General features: G+C 36.2%; 3 protein-coding genes across 3 annotated transcripts; all 3 read right to left on the bottom strand.

Moving 5' to 3' along the window:
* Positions 1-303: 303 nt before the first annotated feature.
* On the bottom strand, positions 304-3,881 carry LOC111893913 (65-kDa microtubule-associated protein 1). The gene is made up of 9 exons (XM_023889992.3): positions 3,725-3,881; positions 2,876-2,968; positions 2,550-2,753; positions 2,212-2,469; positions 1,910-2,125; positions 1,678-1,833; positions 1,289-1,600; positions 973-1,209; positions 304-895 (listed from the first exon to the last, which is right to left on the bottom strand). The coding sequence occupies exons 2-9, from the start codon at positions 2,945-2,947 to the stop codon at positions 605-607; spliced, it is 1,746 nt and encodes a 581-aa protein (XP_023745760.1). The 5' UTR covers positions 2,948-2,968; positions 3,725-3,881; the 3' UTR covers positions 304-604.
* Positions 3,882-10,572: 6,691 nt separating this feature from the next.
* On the bottom strand, positions 10,573-13,892 carry LOC111893914 (EH domain-containing protein 1). The gene is made up of 14 exons (XM_052765443.1): positions 13,617-13,892; positions 13,456-13,535; positions 13,181-13,249; positions 13,055-13,112; positions 12,906-12,961; positions 12,756-12,798; positions 12,602-12,651; positions 12,379-12,492; positions 12,148-12,300; positions 11,923-12,051; positions 11,563-11,814; positions 11,201-11,280; positions 10,993-11,119; positions 10,573-10,911 (listed from the first exon to the last, which is right to left on the bottom strand). Exons 1-14 carry the CDS (start codon positions 13,699-13,701, stop codon positions 10,582-10,584), a joined length of 1,626 nt encoding a protein of 541 aa, XP_052621403.1. The 5' UTR covers positions 13,702-13,892; the 3' UTR covers positions 10,573-10,581.
* Positions 13,893-14,106: 214 nt separating this feature from the next.
* On the bottom strand, positions 14,107-16,172 carry LOC111893912 (uncharacterized). Its single transcript, XM_023889991.3, has 4 exons — positions 15,666-16,172; positions 15,061-15,510; positions 14,548-14,869; positions 14,107-14,422 (listed from the first exon to the last, which is right to left on the bottom strand). Exons 1-4 carry the CDS (start codon positions 16,065-16,067, stop codon positions 14,286-14,288), a joined length of 1,311 nt encoding a protein of 436 aa, XP_023745759.1. The 5' UTR covers positions 16,068-16,172; the 3' UTR covers positions 14,107-14,285.
* Positions 16,173-19,955: the final 3,783 nt, after the last annotated feature.

Here is a 19,955-nt window from a genome sequence, read left to right as displayed (position 1 = left end):
TTTGAAAGAATAACACTACATAAATCGTATTTTTACATAAAATCATTTTTATTTACGTAATATATAACTCAATTGTATATTTTTATTTATCTCTTCTTTATTCTAAGATATTACCCTCTTACATTGTTATTATAAATATACTCTTCTCACACAATTAAATGTGTGGTTAATTTAATTTACTTTTGTATTTGTGTTTATATATAAAAATAAATTATATTTAAAGACTCACTTTTACTTTTCACAATGAACCTTCAAAATCATACCATCCCTATAAACTATATAGATGGAACATAATTGTAAGCCTTTAGAAGAAAAACAGATGAATCTTCCACTTAAAAAAACTGATTCATCCACGTAAGATAGCGACACATTTGCCGCTAAAGGCAAGTCAATCCAAAAAATAGATAAATCAATTTTTTAAATGGAAAAGTGGTTAGTTAAAGGTAAAACTAAAGAGTAATTGATACCGGATACAAAGAACAACCTAAACCATGTCCACTCTTTTTTTTTTTTTCTCTCTCTAGACTGATTTATAATAACAACAATAAAATACATGAGGAAATCCTAAAATATTTGGGTTTTATTATTGAAATAACCACCCTAGCTAAGGTGTAGTCGGGGCAGGCTCAGTACCGGATACACGTGACGCAGCATCCTTCAACGGAGATGGAGAATTATTAGGCTTCACCTTCCCATCTCTATTAACCGACCTATTCTGATTCAAAGACAACCGTCGATTCGGACTTCCATTGGGATTGGCAGTGGCACGCACCCCCACCTTCTTCGTATTACTGCTAAGCGGCCTCCCAGGGCTTGACCTCGCACCAAACGCAGTTTCTACCTCTGTATTTGGATTTACCTGCTGCTGCTCGGTAACCATCTTCTTCTGATCCTTCTGCATTCAAATATTACAACCGGTTACTGACTGACTGACAGTTTTTCTATATTAAAAATATACAGAAACTTACTTACCTTTACCCTTCGCTTCTCTTCTTCCCTGTCATGCCTGAGCATCGCATATTCATCTAGCATCGCAAGCAACGGAACCCCATCATACATGAAACTCATCCCATGCTCCTCTTCCCATGCCCGTGTCTTCCCCACCAAACTCTCAACCACACCTGGAATTTTGTTCACCAATATTCGAGCCTTTTCAGCTCTCTTCAGGTTCAAGTGTGCGCCTCTACTTGCATTGTACCTGTTGTCATCCTGCCATTGCCATTGCCATGTCATTCATTAAAACAATTACTATTATATATTTATATCTATAAAAGGAACACATACATACCCTGTTGTAATCTTCAAGCCAACTCTCTTCTTCGCAAGCCGACATCCATTTCTCCACTTTATCCAAAATATCTTTCCTGCTCAGGGCTTCTTCTTTGGCTCTTATGATCTGGTTATCCATATCAACCAACAACTCAGAAGGCTCCACATTCCCAGAATCAATCAGACCCAAAATCTTCTCCCTCGCACCCTCTCTGTCAATCTCAATATGTGCACGTGCAAATATCTCCTCAAGCTCCCCTTGCCTTTTAAAAGCAATCTCTTTCATTTTGCTTGCTTTTAAATCATCCAGCCTCTCCACTTCCAACTCCGCCTTCAAAAAACATATTAAATATAAATTCATACTTGTTAGTTTAATATTTATGTAAATGTAATTAATGCTTAAGCTACCTGTTGGATCAAATCAAGAGCAAGGGCCCCTGGGACATTCACTTCATCCACTGAAGCCGACATGTTACAAGTCACATGATCAAACAACCCCTGTTCTTCTTCAGATGTATCCATCAGATTCCAAAGATCAGTTAACTGGGTTGCTAATTCTTGAAGCTGTAAAACCAAAAAACAAAGTTAAGAATCAAAGATTATACGCATTTTTATCCTTCTTTTTAAGCTATATATGTACCTTGTGCAAGCGTTGCTTCTTATCTTCTTTTAAAGATATGAGTGTCTTTGCAAGGCGAGTAAGTGTGTCATTGCTTATGCTTTTAGATTGTACGCCAGTTGCATCATTGAGGCTTGGATGAACTTCCGTGACTGTACTATAAAAATCAATCCCAAGGACAGCACAAAGATCATGTACACTGCTCACCAACTCAAGGACCTTGTGCAGTCTATCACTCTGCCAACTCAACAACATCCATTGCATACTCATTACTCCATCTAGAATCTACCTAATAAATGAGTTATTAGAGAATAAGAGATTACCTTTTCTTTCTGCAGTTGTTGTAGTTGATCATGGAATTCATCCAACTTCTTCAAGGATAAATCAGACTCATCAACACCTTGGTTTCCTAATCCTGCTGCACCCTCACTGCTCCCTGCAATTTCTCCACATATCTTTTGTATTTGTGTCTGTACATCTGAGAACTCCTCGATCCTTTCCTTCTTCTGCTTCCATAATTGTTCTAGAGCCGGTGCAATAGCAGCAAGCTGCTCTTTGATGGTTCCACCAGTCTTCTCAGACTGCACATATCAAAAAAGGGCATTCAAACAAACATAAATTTTCACAGCTTAATGAGAAAAGATTAAGAGCTACTACTCACAAACCCAACAAATGTATTCTCCCCTAGGGATGCAACAAGAGTGGAGAGTTCAAGTTTAGCATCTGCCAATGTCTGAAGAAGGTGTGATCTTGACTTTGTAGCCTGGTCCACTTTCCTCTTGTACACGTCCAAACATTCTTGATCTATCTGAACAAGCATCTTATCTCTTTCATCATCACTTTCACCCACCTCATCCCAAATTTTCTGCAATAATGCAGACAGACAAGTTCAGTTCGGAAATGAAAATATCAGTCACAAAAAAGAAAAAATAAAAAAAAGTACAACAGCATAAAACGTAAATAGTGTTAGGGAATATGGTATTTCACTTGCAACTGATGCAGTAATGATCCACATGTTGTTTCTCCAAGAAGCGGATTTTGAACATCCACCCCTGCCATCTGGTGTCACCCCAACTGAGCCTGCAAAAAATTTAGATGTCAATGGTGAACGTTCAAAAAACCAAACCTACTACTACCCGTGATTATTAAGCAACAGAGAGTAATGTAATTATCAAACACATATTTCAACAACTAAATGTGCTCGAAAGCAAATTAGGGAAAACTCAAAGTCTTTATTAGACAGACCCCCGCCATATAGCTTCTGACTTAATACAAAGCAACGTCTCAGATCTACAAGAAATTATACTCTGCTTTGTTCCAATTAGCACAAAAGGTAGCAACTTAATCACCCAAAGGTACTCCAAGTACCAAAACGTTCATATAGATTACAGGCGAGCGGTATCAGATATACAGCCAAAGTTCGCACCTAAAAAATAAAATTGACAAAAAAAAAAAACCCTACATTTGGAAACTGAAGCACTGACGTACAATTCTAACAAGTTCATTTCCACCGAAACCAACCGCTACTTCACTAGAAGTCCACCAGGTATGAAGATCTCAAATCCACAAGATACAAACACATATAAACTACACATCTAAGCGCTTAACATCCTACCTTTGTTAGTACACAAATGTAGACCAAGCTGAGCTTAAATAATATTATATTATAATCATATCGGGTAATTTACTAACTTGGAAAGTCGAGATCTCGAGGAATCGACTTCAAATAGATTATATAACAAATAGAACAGATTGTAGTCAAAGTGCAGGATGATAGTAAGGGTACAGAGATAAGTGCATTTGTGGTGAGAGTGAAACATGGAAGAGTTTTCTTACGGATATTGTACGCCGGGCTAGGGTTTTGGCGAAGTTTTTTGTGGTCGGATTCGGATCTGAGCGTTGTTTTAGTCCCACAGTTTACTGTCGAAATGAAGATGGGAAGAGAATGGAGTGTGAGTATGTGTCTGTGTGGGGCCTTCGTCAAAATACAGTCAAATAAGTACTAAAACCTTTAATTTTTGTCGTTCAATCTTCTATTTCCGTGCCCGCGTTTTGGAGTTTATCAAAGAATATAAAATTGTCAAGTAAATGACTTATTTACCCCCCTATAAATTTGAGTTTTGGAAATTGTAAATCAAACTTAATATGATAAACGATATGCAAAGATGGGTTTTTCATGTGGATCTTCGATTTGAGACAGTCTTCAAACCGAGGATGAAATGCAGTCAAAAATGCATCTCATGTATGGCTTCGATCCCTAAAAATACTTTATGGCGATTAAGTTCAAGGGCGTATCTAGTATGTCTAAAGGTAGGTCTTAGGACCTACTTAAATTTTCAATTTCATTTTTAATATATGTCGAAGAAAAATTAGAAACTATCTTAGAAAAAATGAACAACCTATCTTGAGTTTGTTTTTTTAATAAAATGTATTAAAAATCATTTTAAAAGAAAAAAAAAATAAGTTATTAGGATCAACTTGTTATTTTAAATTGTTTGATTGATAACAAAAAATTAACCAATCTTAATCGACACTTTCAAAATATCAATAAATAAATAAATTGTTGTAATAAAAAGAAGCTCACATGCTAAAGACTCTCATTCTCTGTTAGAGGTGGCAATCGTGTCAGGTTCGTGTCGTGTCGAAACACTAAACGGGTTAAAAGTGCTTGACCCTAACCCGACCCATTTAATTAATGTGTCGTGTCGTGTCAACCCGTTTATTTTCGTGTCGGGTTTCGGGTTAGGGCTATACCTTGAAATATATCGTGTCATGTGAGGTTAAAAGATTGAACATGTTGAAAGAGTAGAAGTTGGGTAGGCGGAGAGGAAAAACTAATAGTTTGGAGGCAGAATAGATGAAGTCATAGCAAGTTCAGATAACAAAATTAAAATAGTGGGAGTTGAGGAGGCGGATGAAAAGGTCGCGAGGATGTGAGAGTGGTGAAAGAGACTTGGTAGTTTGGGAGAGAATGGAAAAACTAAAATTAAATCTTAATCTAGATGACTAAGTCATTTCAACATTACAAAACGACTCAATTCGAAGGTTTTTTTTACTTATGGTTTTGGTTTTGTATCTTTCTAGTTTATTTAAATAATTCAAAAAATTTGCATATAAATAAACGAATCATTTTCGAGTCATATTCGAATTGAAATTCTCAACCCTAACCTTACCCGTTTAATTTTCGTGTCGTGTCGTGTCAACCCGTTTATTTAAACGGATTGAAATATCTTACCCAAATCCATGTATTTTGTGTCGGGTTCATGTCGGGTTTCGTGTCGTGTCAATTTTTGCCACCTCTACTCTCTGTTCACCGCTTTATCAATTGACTAATAATCAACTAGTTTTTCATTAAAAACATACTGCTTTTTTCGTGTTTATTTCAATCGTTTTGTTAAAATTTTTAATTGGTGGTGTCTAATCGGTTTTAACAGGTTGAATTGATTGGTCCAATTTTTAAGGTACATAACCCGACCCAACCCCACACAAGTTTTGTTGAATTTTTTTTATTGATTTCACTTAATTTGGGAACCACATGGTTTTTTTAGTCTAGATTCGCCACTGATTAAGTTAGCATTGAACAAGTATTTAAAAGAGAAAATATGAACGAAATGTTGTTAGAACGATCTTACTTGGTTAGAATATGATACAATGATATTTATAAGCGATCGGTGACATTTTTGAATGGTCGTTATTATAGTACTACACGGCATGGTCACGTTCCTACCTAGTATTAGGGTAGTTAATTGAGATTGTTCCTCAATCTTGTAACTGATGTCGGGAAAATGTGACTTATAATTTTTCTTGGCAATAGTCAAAACATAGGATCTAGATATCGGGCCTACAAAGACTAATAAAGACGTCGAATCGCAATAAGAGTACAACAAGAAATATGTTAGAATAGAGCTAAACAAAACTCATAAGTAGGATTTAGACCTCCAAGTTGATCCACCATTAGTCACCAGATTTTGACAGCAGATTTTTACAAGTTGGAAACAAGTATATTGTTATGAAGCTTTTATATATGAATTTGTTATTAATGAACCATGTTGTTATATCTATTTTCGGAACCGCTTCTCAATTATAAACTCAACTAGGTATGAGACTTGTGTACAACATGTATCGATTAAACACAAAAGCTAAATATAAAGGTGTAATAGTAAACATTTTCTAAAACAAAGTTAAAAAATAAATATAAACAAAATGATGAATAAATAAGCCTATGGTCATTACTTTTAATTAATATTAAATAGTTTCAAAATATAGTATTGATATTTAACTGTAGATTAATGATAAAATTATCATGTTTGTATAATGACATAGAAAATTTAATAGATTAAGAAAACAAAGACAATCATACATTGTGATAAAAAACTTACTATTCTTGTATTTTTTTTTCACATAAAAAAAGCTTATGAAATATAATTGACACATTATTCCCAATTATTTGTTTAGTCATCAAAATCAAAAGGTGTCATCCGGGTTGATAACTCAAATTTTATTTTGAACAAAATATATAAAATAAAACAATTTAAAATATGTATAGGCTGATGTCTTATTTTTTTTAAAAGGCATCAGGAAATATCAGCATCATTAAATATATCTATAATATATGTTATGTTTTGTTAAATATAAACTATATTGTTGTTTTAAGTACTCAAACTAAGCGATTTTTAAGAATATCCATTTATTACATAACATGTTTTTTCAAGAATCTTATTTTGTTATATAAATGAAAACAAATTAGGGCAAATATAAACTATATTGTTGTTTTAAGTCCCTTTCTCAGCCTCTCTGTAAATCTGTTTGACCCTCACTAGTGCCCTTGATTTTTGACTGCTCTTATTCGATCGTTCCTTATTCCCAATCTGTTGAAGAAGACGCGTCCCCTCTTTGTGTATTTACGGTTGTGGATATGATGATTTTAAATAAGTCAAATAATAGTAGACGTGATTTAAGGGATATACCAAATATATAAGAATTTATTTTTAGTTTATAAAAACAAAATGACTCATCTACCCTTTTTTTTACATTAATGATTTATTTTTTTTTCTTGAATTCTTATTGATGCATTTAGGCACACAATAGTTACTAAAAACATTTGAACCTAATTCTCTCTTTCTCTCTCTCTCTCTCTCTCTCTCTCTATATATATATATATATATATATATATATATATATATATATATATATATATATATATATAACCGTACGTTTTAATGTTTTGCTTTTCAAACCCTTAATGCATGTTTAACTTTTATTAACTAAAATGTCAGGTTCCTTTTATTTTAGTCAACTTTGTAAGTAAATGACGACCAAAACCAAAATTATGTCCCGTTTGATACGCATCTTTTCAGGTTCAAACAGATCTTTCTGGCTGAATAGACCAGAAAGACTGTTTGATTTGCACAAAAAAATGGGTCTTTCCCGGTAAGATATGTCTTTCCCAGAAAGCTCAAAATCATATCTTTTTGGTTGAATGGGCTGGAAAGACAATTATGCACCAAACGCCGTCTCTTTCTTTTTTTCTTGGATTATTAATTTTTTTAAATAATTCTTTTTAAATTTATTTTTTATTGAATTATTATTTTTTTTTCGTCATTCAACACAGTCAATCAGATGTACAATCAAACAACATGGTTTCTTTACCACTAAGAAAACTTCCCAGACAGCACTTTACCAGAAATTATCAAACGGGACCTTAGTCTACTAATTAATATGTCGTTTGATTTTGATGCCTTTTTAATAAACAAATATATTTTGTATCAATTGTATGAAGTTATAAGTTAAAAAGTTTTACATAATTATACTTGAATCCAATATCCAATTTAGAAAGTAGAATACATGATCTTTTAATTTTTTTTAGATTGAACAATAGAAATGATAAATTGGAAAGTCTAAAAAGTTAATTAACATATAACATACATATAGGAATTCACAATAGGAAAGTTAATATGTATATTAATATATATTAATTAATATATTAATAATATTAATTAATATTATTGTACATTTAGTAGGCAGCATTTAATAAAAAGGAAAAGAACATAAAAATGACAAATAGATATTAAATAATTCAAAAAAAATCAAAAAATGATAAGTGTATAATTAAATAAGAAAAAGAGGTGGGACATAAATTATCTTATTTATTAGTATAAAAAAAAATTATTTATTAATATAAAAATATAAGAAGATGACTAATGATTAAATTGTTTTGCCCGTGGTTAATTCACTAGTTATTATTTATATCATTAAGTTTATCAGCCTCGTGAATTTTCATTATCGATTATGATTATTTGAAATTCGGTTTTATCGTTAATTTATAGTCTTACTAGGAAACCCGGCATAACCTTTGGACCAAAGTAATGGGCTTTGTGGGCCTAAAACCATGTGGCTCAGCATCACAAGTCACTTTACACATGGTCAAGTGGCCCCAATTTTTTTCTACATCTTCAGTAAATTTGAAAAAGGAGCTTATGTTTTATCAAATTATAGGAGTACAATAAATCAATTTATTATTATTATTATTATTATTATTATTATTATTATTATTATTATTATTAGGTTTAAACCCGTAAAAACCATAATTGAGGAAGAAAAACATTATTCATAATGACTAATCAAATATTTGCAAAAAAAAAATTATTAATTTACAAAATGTAAATAAGGCTGAAATAATAAAATATATGTAAGAAGTATAAAATGACGATTTTGACAAACTAACAAAAGTACATTACTATTTATTGCCTTATTTGACTTAGAATTTTATTTATTCATACTTTTCCTATTTTTTTACTGTTGGTACAGGGGCAACAAATGGGATAAATTCTAAAAATCTTTTGACCAATTCCATAATAAAACAAAAATACAACCACCTGAAATTTCGACAACAGATACCGCAAGCAAGTCATGAAAATATAAAACATAATCTCAATATAAAGTTGCATTTTTAAGTCACAAGAGGAAATACATGCAAATTCTGCATGCTTGAAAGAAATCATGAGTGATAAAAAAACAAACAAATAAAGAAATTTAAAGAATGAGAAAAAATGAGATAATTATCAAAAAAGAACAACGTTCCTAAATACCTTATCTCCATCTTCGTCACATTGTATATAAGAAAAACAACCAAAATAAATAAATAAAACATGAAAAGACAAACATTATGTTAAATATGTCAAATTATAAAAATGAATAAAACATACATAAAATACGACAAAAAAAAATGAAAACATACGGAAAATAAGGCAAACAACAACAACAACAACAACAACAACAACAAAAAAAAAAAAAAAAAAAAAAAAAAAAAAAAAAAAAAAGACAGAATTTTGTTTCCCAATTTTATTTACCATGCTAATAGTCAAACCATGAAAGGATTATAATGTAATTGCTTTTTTGTAATTTTCACTAAATTATAATCTAACTTGTAAATTTTAGAGTGTATTAAAAAAACATGAGTGCATAATACAATTTATGTTTACTAAAACTATATGTATTTAAATTAACCGCTACTTGAAAGGACCCCAAGAATTGATAAGGCCCAGGGCGGTCGTCCAGCTTGCCCTCCCTCTAGGACGGCCTTGAACCTCGTATGAGGCTTTATAAGGGGTTTTGTTACGGAGTAGTTGTATTTTGTTGAGTCTAATGCATATGTATCCCACTATGCTTTTGTTGTATTTTGACCCAACGTTCATATTAGTAGATAAAGTAAGGGAGATTCTTGGAGACACTGGGAGTTATTTTTTACCTTGAGAAAATAGGTACACATATATGTTTTAATGTCCATGTCTTTTTGTACTGGTAGAATATCCTGATGAAGTTTTATTTGTCGTGAGTTAGCGTTATATTTTACACCCGAAACGTAACGTGGAACCATCTTACTATGTGTGTGTGTGTGTGTGAGAGAGAGAGAGAGAGAGAGAGAGAGAGCGGTGGCAATATATGACACGACACGACAAAAATAAACGATACGAAACGAAATTGGGACGAAAATGAAATTTTAATTTGTGTTTGTGTTAACTGTAAAAAACATGATGGCGTGTCGTGTTCGTGTTCAAAATTCGACACGAAGTTGACACGATTTAACAGTTCTTTATCGTGTTTTTCGTGTTTGTGGTGTTAGATTTGATAAACTATTCATTAAATAAACTAGTTTTTAGTATATGTTATATTTTTCGTGTCGTGTCATGTTTGTTGTTTTTTAATTCGTTCGTTTTCATGTTAGTTAAAAAACACGACATCATATCGTGTCGTGTTCGTGTTACATAAAACATTGTCGTGTCGTGTCGTGTCAGACAGAAACACGAAACAATAGCACGATTTGCCACCCCGAGAGAGAGAGAGAGAGAGAGAGAGAGATTCAATAATAATTGTATTGAAAAAATATATCTTCAGAATTTGGAAGGACATCAACCTTGGAAAAACACTATGCTGCACAGCTCTTTGACTGACCCTAGAGAAAAAAAAAAGGGAGGCAATTGGTTGGATTTAGCCTAAGGACATCCCTCAAGTAAAATAAACAAAGGATGAGACAGGGACTATATATGTATGGTATGGTCCTAACTAGTTTAGTTGCTGCAGATGGTCAAAATTATATATATATATATATATATATATATATATATATATATATATATATATATATATATATATATATATATATATATATATATATATATATACTGGCCTCTCTCTCATTCATACGGATTTCTGAAGGACTTCAAAAGTTTTGGTATATCATAAGCCAGCATGTCATCAACAGCCTGTATCATTTTAGGCTTGGTTCTTTCAAATCTGTCTATGTTGTAACCATTCAAAGACATTCTGAAGGTTTCTACATTTGGGAAATCTCCCGCAGGCAAATGATGATCCTTTTGAATCTTCTGAAAAACAGCCTCAAGATTATCAACCAGCCTCTGTTGTGCCTTAGCCTTCCCAATCCAGCTCGGCATCTCCTTCTTAAGCTGGTTCATTATGTATGCATGGATCTTGGCTGCCCTTGCACGCTTCACAAACTCATTGATCTGTCCAAATTAAAATAAATATCATTTAATTTTTAAAATAACAAATTAATTAATACTAGCTAATAGATACAACAAACTCACTCTCCGATCACAAGCCTTCTTAGGTATGTCTTTCAAGTCAGCTAGAAGGTCTTCCTGTTCTTTCTCAAACAATTCTGCCCCCATTGGCCCATCATCACTCACATTTATAGGCTTGTCGTTAAAGGAACTGCTCACATATATAAAACAAGCCCACTTAATTTAGTTTACTATAAAATCAAAAACACAAAGAGAGATAGAGAGAGTCTACCCGATGTAAACACGCATAACCTCGGGGGTATTTAGGACTTTACCAAGGGACCACATTAGTGCTCCATACACCCGCATAAGCTACAACACAAAACCAATATAACTCACTGACTGACCAACTCACAAAGAATATACATAAGGTCCGTTTAGTTTCTTTTCTACATAGAATAAATTGTCTGAATGGACTAACATTCCAACAAAGATTTTTCACAATATTCATCGCTTTCGACGTGAGATGAGTTTGATTGGAAATGAAGTATAAAAGAAATAACCATGATTAAGATCCATTAAGTCAAAAAGAAACAATATATATTCCTAAGAGTCTAAGACCAATGTAGGGTGGTGAGGGTGGAGCTTTCTTACTTGTTGGGTATCAACTTGATCAGCCTTGTTTAAGACAACACGAATCTTGTCATCATGTCCTTTCAGGGATGATATGACACGTTTGAACTCGTCACTAATATCGAGTTTATGAGGATCAAAGAGAAGCAAGATGAGATCGCACTTTGCAGCAAACCAAGAGGTGACACCTGTAAAGTCATAGCTTCTTTGTGTTCTTTGTTTTTCTCCTGATAGAACTCCAGGGGTGTCGATAAACGTAATGTGATCCAGCAGCTTGTTTTTTAATTAGCCAAAAACACACAATTAATAAGTTAGTTATATATAGTTATAAAAACTCGCATAATCATTTGCATACATAAACAATGATGTATAGCAGCTTACAGGATGAGGCATCTGAGAACACTGGAATTTTGACAAGAATGCACCTCCAAAACCAGTTAGACCATTAAACGGCATGTCTGCTTGAACAGCCACTGTGTTCCCTGGAATACTTCTCTCGTCAGGTCCATTCTGTGCAAAAAAAAAAAAAGATTTTTAAATTTTAATTAATCAAGTCAAAATGTTTATTAAATTTAGATAAAAAAAAGCTTCTAGATAGAAAATAACCATGACAGCAACAAATCTATCTGTAGTAGGCTCAGGTCCAATATGAGCTCCCGGATACCCAGTCTTAAGCAAATGCTTGATGAATGTTGTTTTCCCGGTTGAGTATTGACCCAAAAGCATCACCATGGGCTTCGCATCAAAATCACTATTGGTCTAAAACAAGCCCACTAATTTTTCGTCAAACAGGGATTTATATATAACTAATTATTTTGTATATCATCTGAAACTCACCAATGCAGGAGAAACAAATTCATTAAAACGATGCATGGTTTCTAAAGGTTTCAGCTTCTGAATGTATAGCTTCTTCAGGCCATCCACGATCGATGTAACAGACTTTAAGGGAAGCTAAGCATAATAAACATAAGCAATCAAGAATATAAACAGTTCAAAACTTTTCAAGGACCAAATATAATAATCTTATATGTAGGGAAAAAAAATAGAACATTAATCATACGTTCTTTGCATGTTTTGAAGAAGATGAAATTTCAATCTGTGAAGCACCACCTAAAAACAATAGTAAAAATGAAGCATCAAACAAAATTGGCTTGGCTTGCTTTTCTCCGGATGTCTATTCAAAATAATTAAATACACATGAATTTTGATTTTACCATTCAGATCAAAATCACTTGGGTTACGATGGTGTTTTTTCTTCTACAAATGTTGATATACAAGTTAGTGCAGTGCTATCAAACAAAATGTGAATACTCCTACCCTTTCTCTTATATTATATATCTATCTGGTAAAATGAAAGGACGTACAGCTAGTAGGGCATCCAGACCCTCCATTGCTGGCGGTTTTAGTTCTTCAGTATCAACTGCACAAACACAATCAAGATTTTGTAACCAAAAAATAGTCATCAATCATATGAAAAATGAAAAAAAACAGTGACTGTGACTGGATGGCTTACCATCTTTGTTTAAAAGGTCAACAGTCAATGTATGCCCCGCTTGTGCCAAAGAAATCATCTAAAAGTTTTAAAAATGTGTAAGTGACGATTGACGCACAAAAGTAGATGGCATGAAGAAATAATCACCTGCATTGCCATAACGAACTCCTGGAAACCAAGAAAGCCTTGCCTTTTAGAATCCGCAATCGCCCACACCTTAAAAAGTTGGGGAAGAAGGTGAAAATAGATCAGAAAACAGAGTAGGCTCGTCGTTTGAAATGAAATTAAAAAGCTTCGAGAATCGAAGATTCAAATTCTATGTCAATGAATGTCCATGAAAGAGAAAGGTTATAGGGTTATATTACAAAGTGACATCCTGATTACAAAAACTAATTTAGGGCGTGGGTGTAGAAGAGAGAAACCTGCTTGAGGTCTTGTCGAGATAAATTGGACATGGCGAAGAACTTTGTGGCGTCAATGCCAGTAATACGTCCATCGTCATCTAAAAGTTCAAAAATAGAATAAATACATGTGATTGGAACAAATTAAGAAGAAGAGGAAAGGGAAGAAGAAGAAAGAAAACCTGAGTCAGCGCAAACAAACCAATCTTGATAGATTTTCTGGTGTTCCTTGGAACAATGATTGATCGGAGCCAAACCAATATCCATTGTAATCGAAAATCTGAAACAAGAATTTCAGATTTCCGAAGGCTCCAAATCAATGTGTGTCTTTGTTCTTATTTTGTTTTTTCTTCAACTTCAGAACCAGAAAATCATATCAATCACATTGAACCTGAATCTCGTTGATGTTAAAAGAAGTTGAAAGTGATGAAAATTGGTCTCCTTTTTTCCCTCTCCGTGTGAGGCGCCAAACCTCACATATTTAGGTAATTTTCATGCCAAAATTGTTCCATTCTAATTCTATGCATAAGAAACCGTTATGGAAGTGGACCCCAAAAAATCCAGTCCCTCCTTTCCTTCCCTTTCAGAATTCAAAGTATTTTCTACTTCTACATACGGACGAGGCTATTGTATTTTGGTTCAAACATTTATAAAATATAAAGAACTTGGCCCTTCAAGGAAAGCATTTTAATTGAATAAATAATGAGAACAACAACAAAGATAAAATAAAAAATGATAGACCATGAATACAACTTTTTACATGAACTGATCCAACTACATTTAAACTCTATATCCAGAAAAGACAACAAATCAAGATTCAAGAATGAAGGGCAATGCCAATATATTTATGGTTAAGAGATACCAACAGTCTTTCCAAGCAACCACAACACCAATGACATCTCTATCATCACTATAGTGTGCAAAGTAGTCCTATCCAGCATAAATCCAAACACTGTTATCCCAGCTCTGTTGTTCTCAAAATAAGTCACTACAAACAACAAATCCAAAAAAACAAATAAGTAAATATGTCATCATTATCACTCAGATTTAGGTGAAGAACAGTAGGATGTTAGATAGCTATAGTCTCATCATGATTCATGAAGGTTGACTTACCTAAAGCTTGCCTTTTCTGAAATGAGATGGTACTGTAAGCATATGCAGGTATGAGTTTATCATTGTCTAGCTCATCTTCACTACCAACATCCTCATTGTCGGATGATGATGATGATGCATCTCGCCTGAACACCTGGTTTCCCATAACACCCATAGCCGTAGGTGGCGTTTCCATGTCTACATCTGGTGGATCATATGACTCGATGGTTGCACATACGTGCCACTTAGTCGCCAGACATGTCACCCCAAGAGCCTTGTGTGTGATCCTCGTCGCACTTCTTAGTAGTATCATTAGCCCAGCAAGTAAGCTCACCGAAACAAGCTACACATATACATATATATAGCACGTACGTACACAAATTAAGCCACAAAAACAAGTTATATATATATATATATATATATATATATATATATATATATATATATATATATATATATATATATATATATATATATATATATATATATATATATATATATATATATATATCGCATGCATTGATCAGCACTTACCGCAAGTTCACCGGTTTTGAAGATGCTGAGATCTGCTGTGGAGCGGGTAGTATCAAGAAGCGATGCAAATTGACTGACAGTCACAAGGATGAGTGCCCAAAGTATAAAGACTCTGAATCGGTGACTGATGATGCGTAGATGCCTTCTGATCCTAAGGTGTTCCCTCAATACAGATTCCACATCAGACTCCACATGGAAGACCTGAGCAAAATCTTGGAGGCGGAGGATTTGTAGATGGCAGATGAGGCGGAAAAGGACGCACACCAGGAAAAACACCACGGTTCTGTAAAGCCAGGAACAGAGCTCCAAGGTGCACGCTACGGCGTCGCTCACGATAGCATTACCCAAGAAAGGAATAGCGGTGGCGCCTGAACTATACCACCAGATCTTATATGCAGCCTCAGCTGTGAAACATGGCGCCACAAATATGAACACTATTTTCAGCGAGCTCTGCATGCGTTTAATTAGTTTACACACCAAGGAAAAGGATGAGAACCAAACACCAGTTTTATTAATATAGTATACTACATTTAATCCATGTACCTCAGAATTAATCGACATTAATTAACTAAAAGCGCAAACTAGAAAAGTTAAAGAGGACGTACATTGAGCTGTTCAGTATAACCCCTGCGAACGGTTTCGCTTTCATTACAAAGCTTATCGAAGAAGAGAAACCTCCGAAGTCCATAAATTCTAACGAACTGGGAGAGGCAAACAAAGGAAAGTGTCGCAATGCTGCTGAGAGACAACTGAACAAGAGTATCATAAGGCCTCGCGTGGCGATTATCGCAATCACTACAGGCGAGGTAAAAATGGGAGAGAACAGGGATGACGATGGCGAAGACGATGAAAACTAGCCAAGAGAGGCAAAACGTCCAACAGTTGGATTGATCGACGCACATCCACCGGAGCCACGACCTGAAGCTGTGTAATTCGTCGTGAGCACTGGATTTCGTCCGAGAGATATCTTTTGGTTTTGCCATAAGAGCGACCCTCTGGGCGTCCATGGCCGACGGCTGGCGACTGCCGGATGGATGATATTGATTAGCTACACAGGAAGGAAGCTGGTTCTTTGCTTTGATGAAGTGATTGCTTTAATGGAGTGGGACAGAGGTGTACTTATAAAGAGAATAATTTGAAGTTTAGGAGAGAATAATATATGTGTCCACGTAAGGAGTATGCGATGTTTTCATAAGAATTAATTAAATGATAAAGCATCAAAGGGCGCTGGCGACTGGCGAGTATGCATGCCATGTGTACATGAGAAGGCTGTCGTCCAGGCTATCAATTCATCACTTCCACATGCCATGCCATGTTACTTGCAAATATAAACATAAAACCTAATAATAACATGACACCTCCTTTATTTCCGCCTCTATTTTAAACCCCTCCCACTCCCACTCCCACTCCCACCGCCATCTAAAACCGTAGATCCCTCTCTATTCTTGTCAATTAGCTAGCAAATACATCAAATACCAAACCACAAAAAAGAAAAAGAATTATTTACAAAGATATCATATTTATCATATTGGTCTGCATCATATTTCTAATTTCTCAATAACCATCAAAATCTCACTTATTCATAAATGACCGCAATCCCCATGAAACAAGGTTCGCTAACTCGCCAATACCCGTTTACTGCAAGTAAATTTCCGAAGTTTGGCGACTGGAATTTACTCTCCTCACATATAGTATTACGTCCAGTTGTTGTAACATCGTAAATTTCAAAACAATTTTTCACATTTTAAAAACATATTTTCATTCATAAACATTATAAAATCTCATCGTTTCACATATCAATCCATAAAACACAACCCAATATCATAATGTATAAAAAAACTCATCATGTGTGTACTGATCATGCCGGCGTCTTCCTGCGATCCTCACTGGTACCTGAAACACATAACACAAAACACTGTAAACATAAATGCTTAGTGAGTTCCCCAAAATACTCATACAACACATATTAGCCATTCAAGGATATAACTATGTGTGCCCTCTGGCCATAACTCTGTGGACCCTCTGGTCCTAGCTCTGTGGACCTTCCGGTCCTAACTCTATAAACTCTGGAATACACACAGCATAAATCACATAGAAATAATGCAATGCAACATATCACATAAATAGCACACAAGATACTGTGTCACATAACTCTAATTACCACTCAAGGTAAAGTATAGTGAGAAGACTCACCTCGGATAACTCGGTAAACCTCGAACTCTGAAATACTACACTAGCATCCGCCTAATCACATAATAATTACTCTAATTAATACAACTTCTAAAGGCTAGGCTAACCCCTCTCTATAAGTTCTCTAAGAAGGGTAAAGGCCATTCTACCCCTCTAATGGCTCATAAGTCCCAACACTGACTAAACCCTAAAAGTCAACGAAGTCAGCTCCGGTCAACGGTCAAACTTTCACCAGACTCGTCGAGTGCACTCGGGCGACTCGGCGAGTCCACACTGGTCCTCAGAATTCTTCTAAGCCCCGCTTGGCACGACGAATTCCCTCTCCACTCGCCGGGTTACTCAGCAACGAATCGCGGGGCAACCCCGACTCGACTCGTCGAGTCCACTTACGAACTCGGCGAGTTGACAACACTCAAATGACCTTTTGAGGTCAGATCTACTTCTCTAACCTATAGATCTGACTTCCTCATGACCAATAACCACATAAAGGTCGAATCTTGGTACACATGCAAGACACTCTAGGCTTATTTTGGTGAAATATCTTCTAACATGGCAACCTATGTCCCTTTCCTCCATAGAACCACAAAAAGCAAGGTGGTTCAAGCTCCTTGGGCCTTAAAAGGTCCGGATCCAAAGTTTATTACTCAATGGGACACTAAATCTCAACCAAACAAGCCATAAAAGATATAGAAAACCCTAAATTCAATGCTCTTAAGCAAAAACATAAGAATAAGATCGAATAGCTAGCTCAAAATGAAGATCCAGGCTGAAAACCTCCTGAAATGAAGTCCTCTTGCCCCCTCTTGCTGGAAACCCTTCCTCCTTGGCTAAATCACACAAAAAACAAACAAAGAGGCTCAAACTCTCTCACAACTCGCTCAAAATCGCTAGGGTATCTCTCTCTGGACCGGTAGTCGCAAATGGAGGCTATAAATTCCTTTAAATAGGGCTCAGGCCCGAGGATTTAGGGTTTCAATCGTCAGCACGGACTCGTCGAGTCCACCTTTACCGACTCGTCGAGTCCCTTCATTTATCAAGTCAGCAATCGCGATCCGACTCGACGAGTCTAGGCATCAACTCATCGAGTCCCTCTCTTTAACTCAAAAAAATAATTGATAAAATATAATACCTGGAAATTCAGATGTTACAATTCTCCCCCACTAGAATCAGACTTCGCCCTCGAAGTCTTACTCTGCAAACAACTTTGGATGTTGCTCACGCATTTCCAACTCCGGCTCCCAAGTCAGCTCGGACCCTCTCTGATGTTGCCACTGGACCTGCATCAGGGGCACCTCTTTGTTTCTCAGAACCTTGATCTTTCGATCCACAATCGCAACTGGCCGCTCAACGTAATTCAGGCTCGCGTCCACCTAAATATCCTCCAACGGTACCACCGCCGATTCGTCGGCTATACACTTCCTCAACTGAGACACGTGGAAGGTATCATGAATCTGGCTCAACTCCGCAGGTAGCTCCAAACGATATGCTACTCTGCCCACCCTCGCAGTCACCCTAAACGGTCCGATATACCAGGGCCCCAGCTTGCCCCTCTTCCTGAATCGGACCACTTCCTTCCAAGGAGATACCTTCAGGAGTACGAAATCTCCCACCTGAAACTCAAGCTCGATCGTCGCCTACCTGTATAACTCTGTTGGCGACTCTGAGCTGTTAACAACCTCTGTCTGAAGCACTATCTCAGTGCTGCCCATCACTCGATGCCCGTCCTTCCCCCAACAGATGGGAGTCCGACATCTCTTCCCATACAACCACTCAAAGGGAGGCATGCCAATACTCGAATGGTGGTTGTTGTAATAAGAGAACTCAGCCAACAGCAAATACGAATCCCAAATTCCCTCGAAGTCCAACACACATGCTCGAAGCATGTCCTCGAGCATCTGAATAGCCCGCTCACTCTGACCGTCCCTCTGCGGGTGGTATGCGGTACTAAAATGCAGCCTCATGCCCAACTCCTCATGGAATTTCTTCCAGAATCTGGAAGTGAAACGCACATCTCGATCTGATACGATCGAGATCGGTACTGCATGCCGCGACACCACCTCTCTCACATACAACTCTGCCAGCCTCTCAGCAGAAGAGCTCTCACTGATAGCAAGAAAGTGAGCGCTCTTTGTCAGCCGATCAACAATCACCCAAATTGCATCGACTCCCCTCGCAGTCCTTGGCAATTTGGTGATAAAATCCATGGAAATCTATTCTCACTTCCACTCAGGAACCTCAAGTGGCTGCAACTTGCAATGCGGACGCTGGTGCTCGGCCTTCACCCTGCGACAGGTCAAGCACCTCTCTACGAACCACGCGACATCCCTCTTTATACAGGGCCACCAATACTCCCTCTTCGGGTCCAAATACATCTTAGTGGCCCCAGGATGGATCGAAAACCTGATCTATGCGCCTCCTCCATCAGAATGGTACATGCCCTGCCTTCAAATGGCACCTAAATCTGACCCTGGAAGGTCATAAGCCCACGACTATCGGTAACGACCTCATATATCTGTCCGATCACCCGCTCTCATTTGCGGTTCTCGGGACTCATAGCCTCTACCTGGGCCTCCCGAATGGTGTCCAACACCGGAGTCATCACTATCAATCTCAAATAAACATCTCGTAACGGGGCACTCTCCGCCCTGCGACTCAGGGCATCGGCTACCACATTAGCCTTGCCCGGGTGGTATAGGATCTCACAC

The sequence above is a fragment of the Lactuca sativa genome, chromosome 7, assembly GCF_002870075.4.
Source record: "Lactuca sativa cultivar Salinas chromosome 7, Lsat_Salinas_v11, whole genome shotgun sequence".
NCBI lineage: Eukaryota > Viridiplantae > Streptophyta > Magnoliopsida > Asterales > Asteraceae > Lactuca > Lactuca sativa.
This window is presented reverse-complemented; position numbering and strand designations above follow the sequence as displayed.

What these genes read in the sequence shown, in the direction of transcription:
- LOC111893914 (XM_052765443.1), bottom strand. Translation starts at nt 13,701, where the DNA reads ATGGATATTGGTTTGGCTCCGATCAATCATTGTTCCAAGGAACACCAG. An exon ending in AGTTCGTTATGGCAATGCAG is followed by an intron (nt 13,113 to 13,180) that starts GTGATTATTTCT and finishes TAAAACTTTTAG; the next exon opens with ATGATTTCTTTGGCACAAGC. An exon ending in CTTCAAAACATGCAAAGAAC is followed by an intron (nt 12,493 to 12,601) that starts GTATGATTAATG and finishes TATTATGCTTAG; the next exon opens with CTTCCCTTAAAGTCTGTTAC.
- LOC111893913 (XM_023889992.3), bottom strand. Translation starts at nt 2,947, where the DNA reads ATGGCAGGGGTGGATGTTCAAAATCCGCTTCTTGGAGAAACAACATGT. An exon ending in AACAACTGCAGAAAGAAAAG is followed by an intron (nt 2,126 to 2,211) that starts GTAATCTCTTAT and finishes TTGAGTTGGCAG; the next exon opens with AGTGATAGACTGCACAAGGT. An exon ending in AGAAGCAACGCTTGCACAAG is followed by an intron (nt 1,834 to 1,909) that starts GTACATATATAG and finishes TTGGTTTTACAG; the next exon opens with CTTCAAGAATTAGCAACCCA.
- LOC111893912 (XM_023889991.3), bottom strand. Translation starts at nt 16,067, where the DNA reads ATGGACGCCCAGAGGGTCGCTCTTATGGCAAAACCAAAAGATATCTCT. An exon ending in GTTATACTGAACAGCTCAAT is followed by an intron (nt 15,511 to 15,665) that starts GTACGTCCTCTT and finishes AAACGCATGCAG; the next exon opens with AGCTCGCTGAAAATAGTGTT. An exon ending in TCAAAACCGGTGAACTTGCG is followed by an intron (nt 14,870 to 15,060) that starts GTAAGTGCTGAT and finishes GTATATGTGTAG; the next exon opens with CTTGTTTCGGTGAGCTTACT.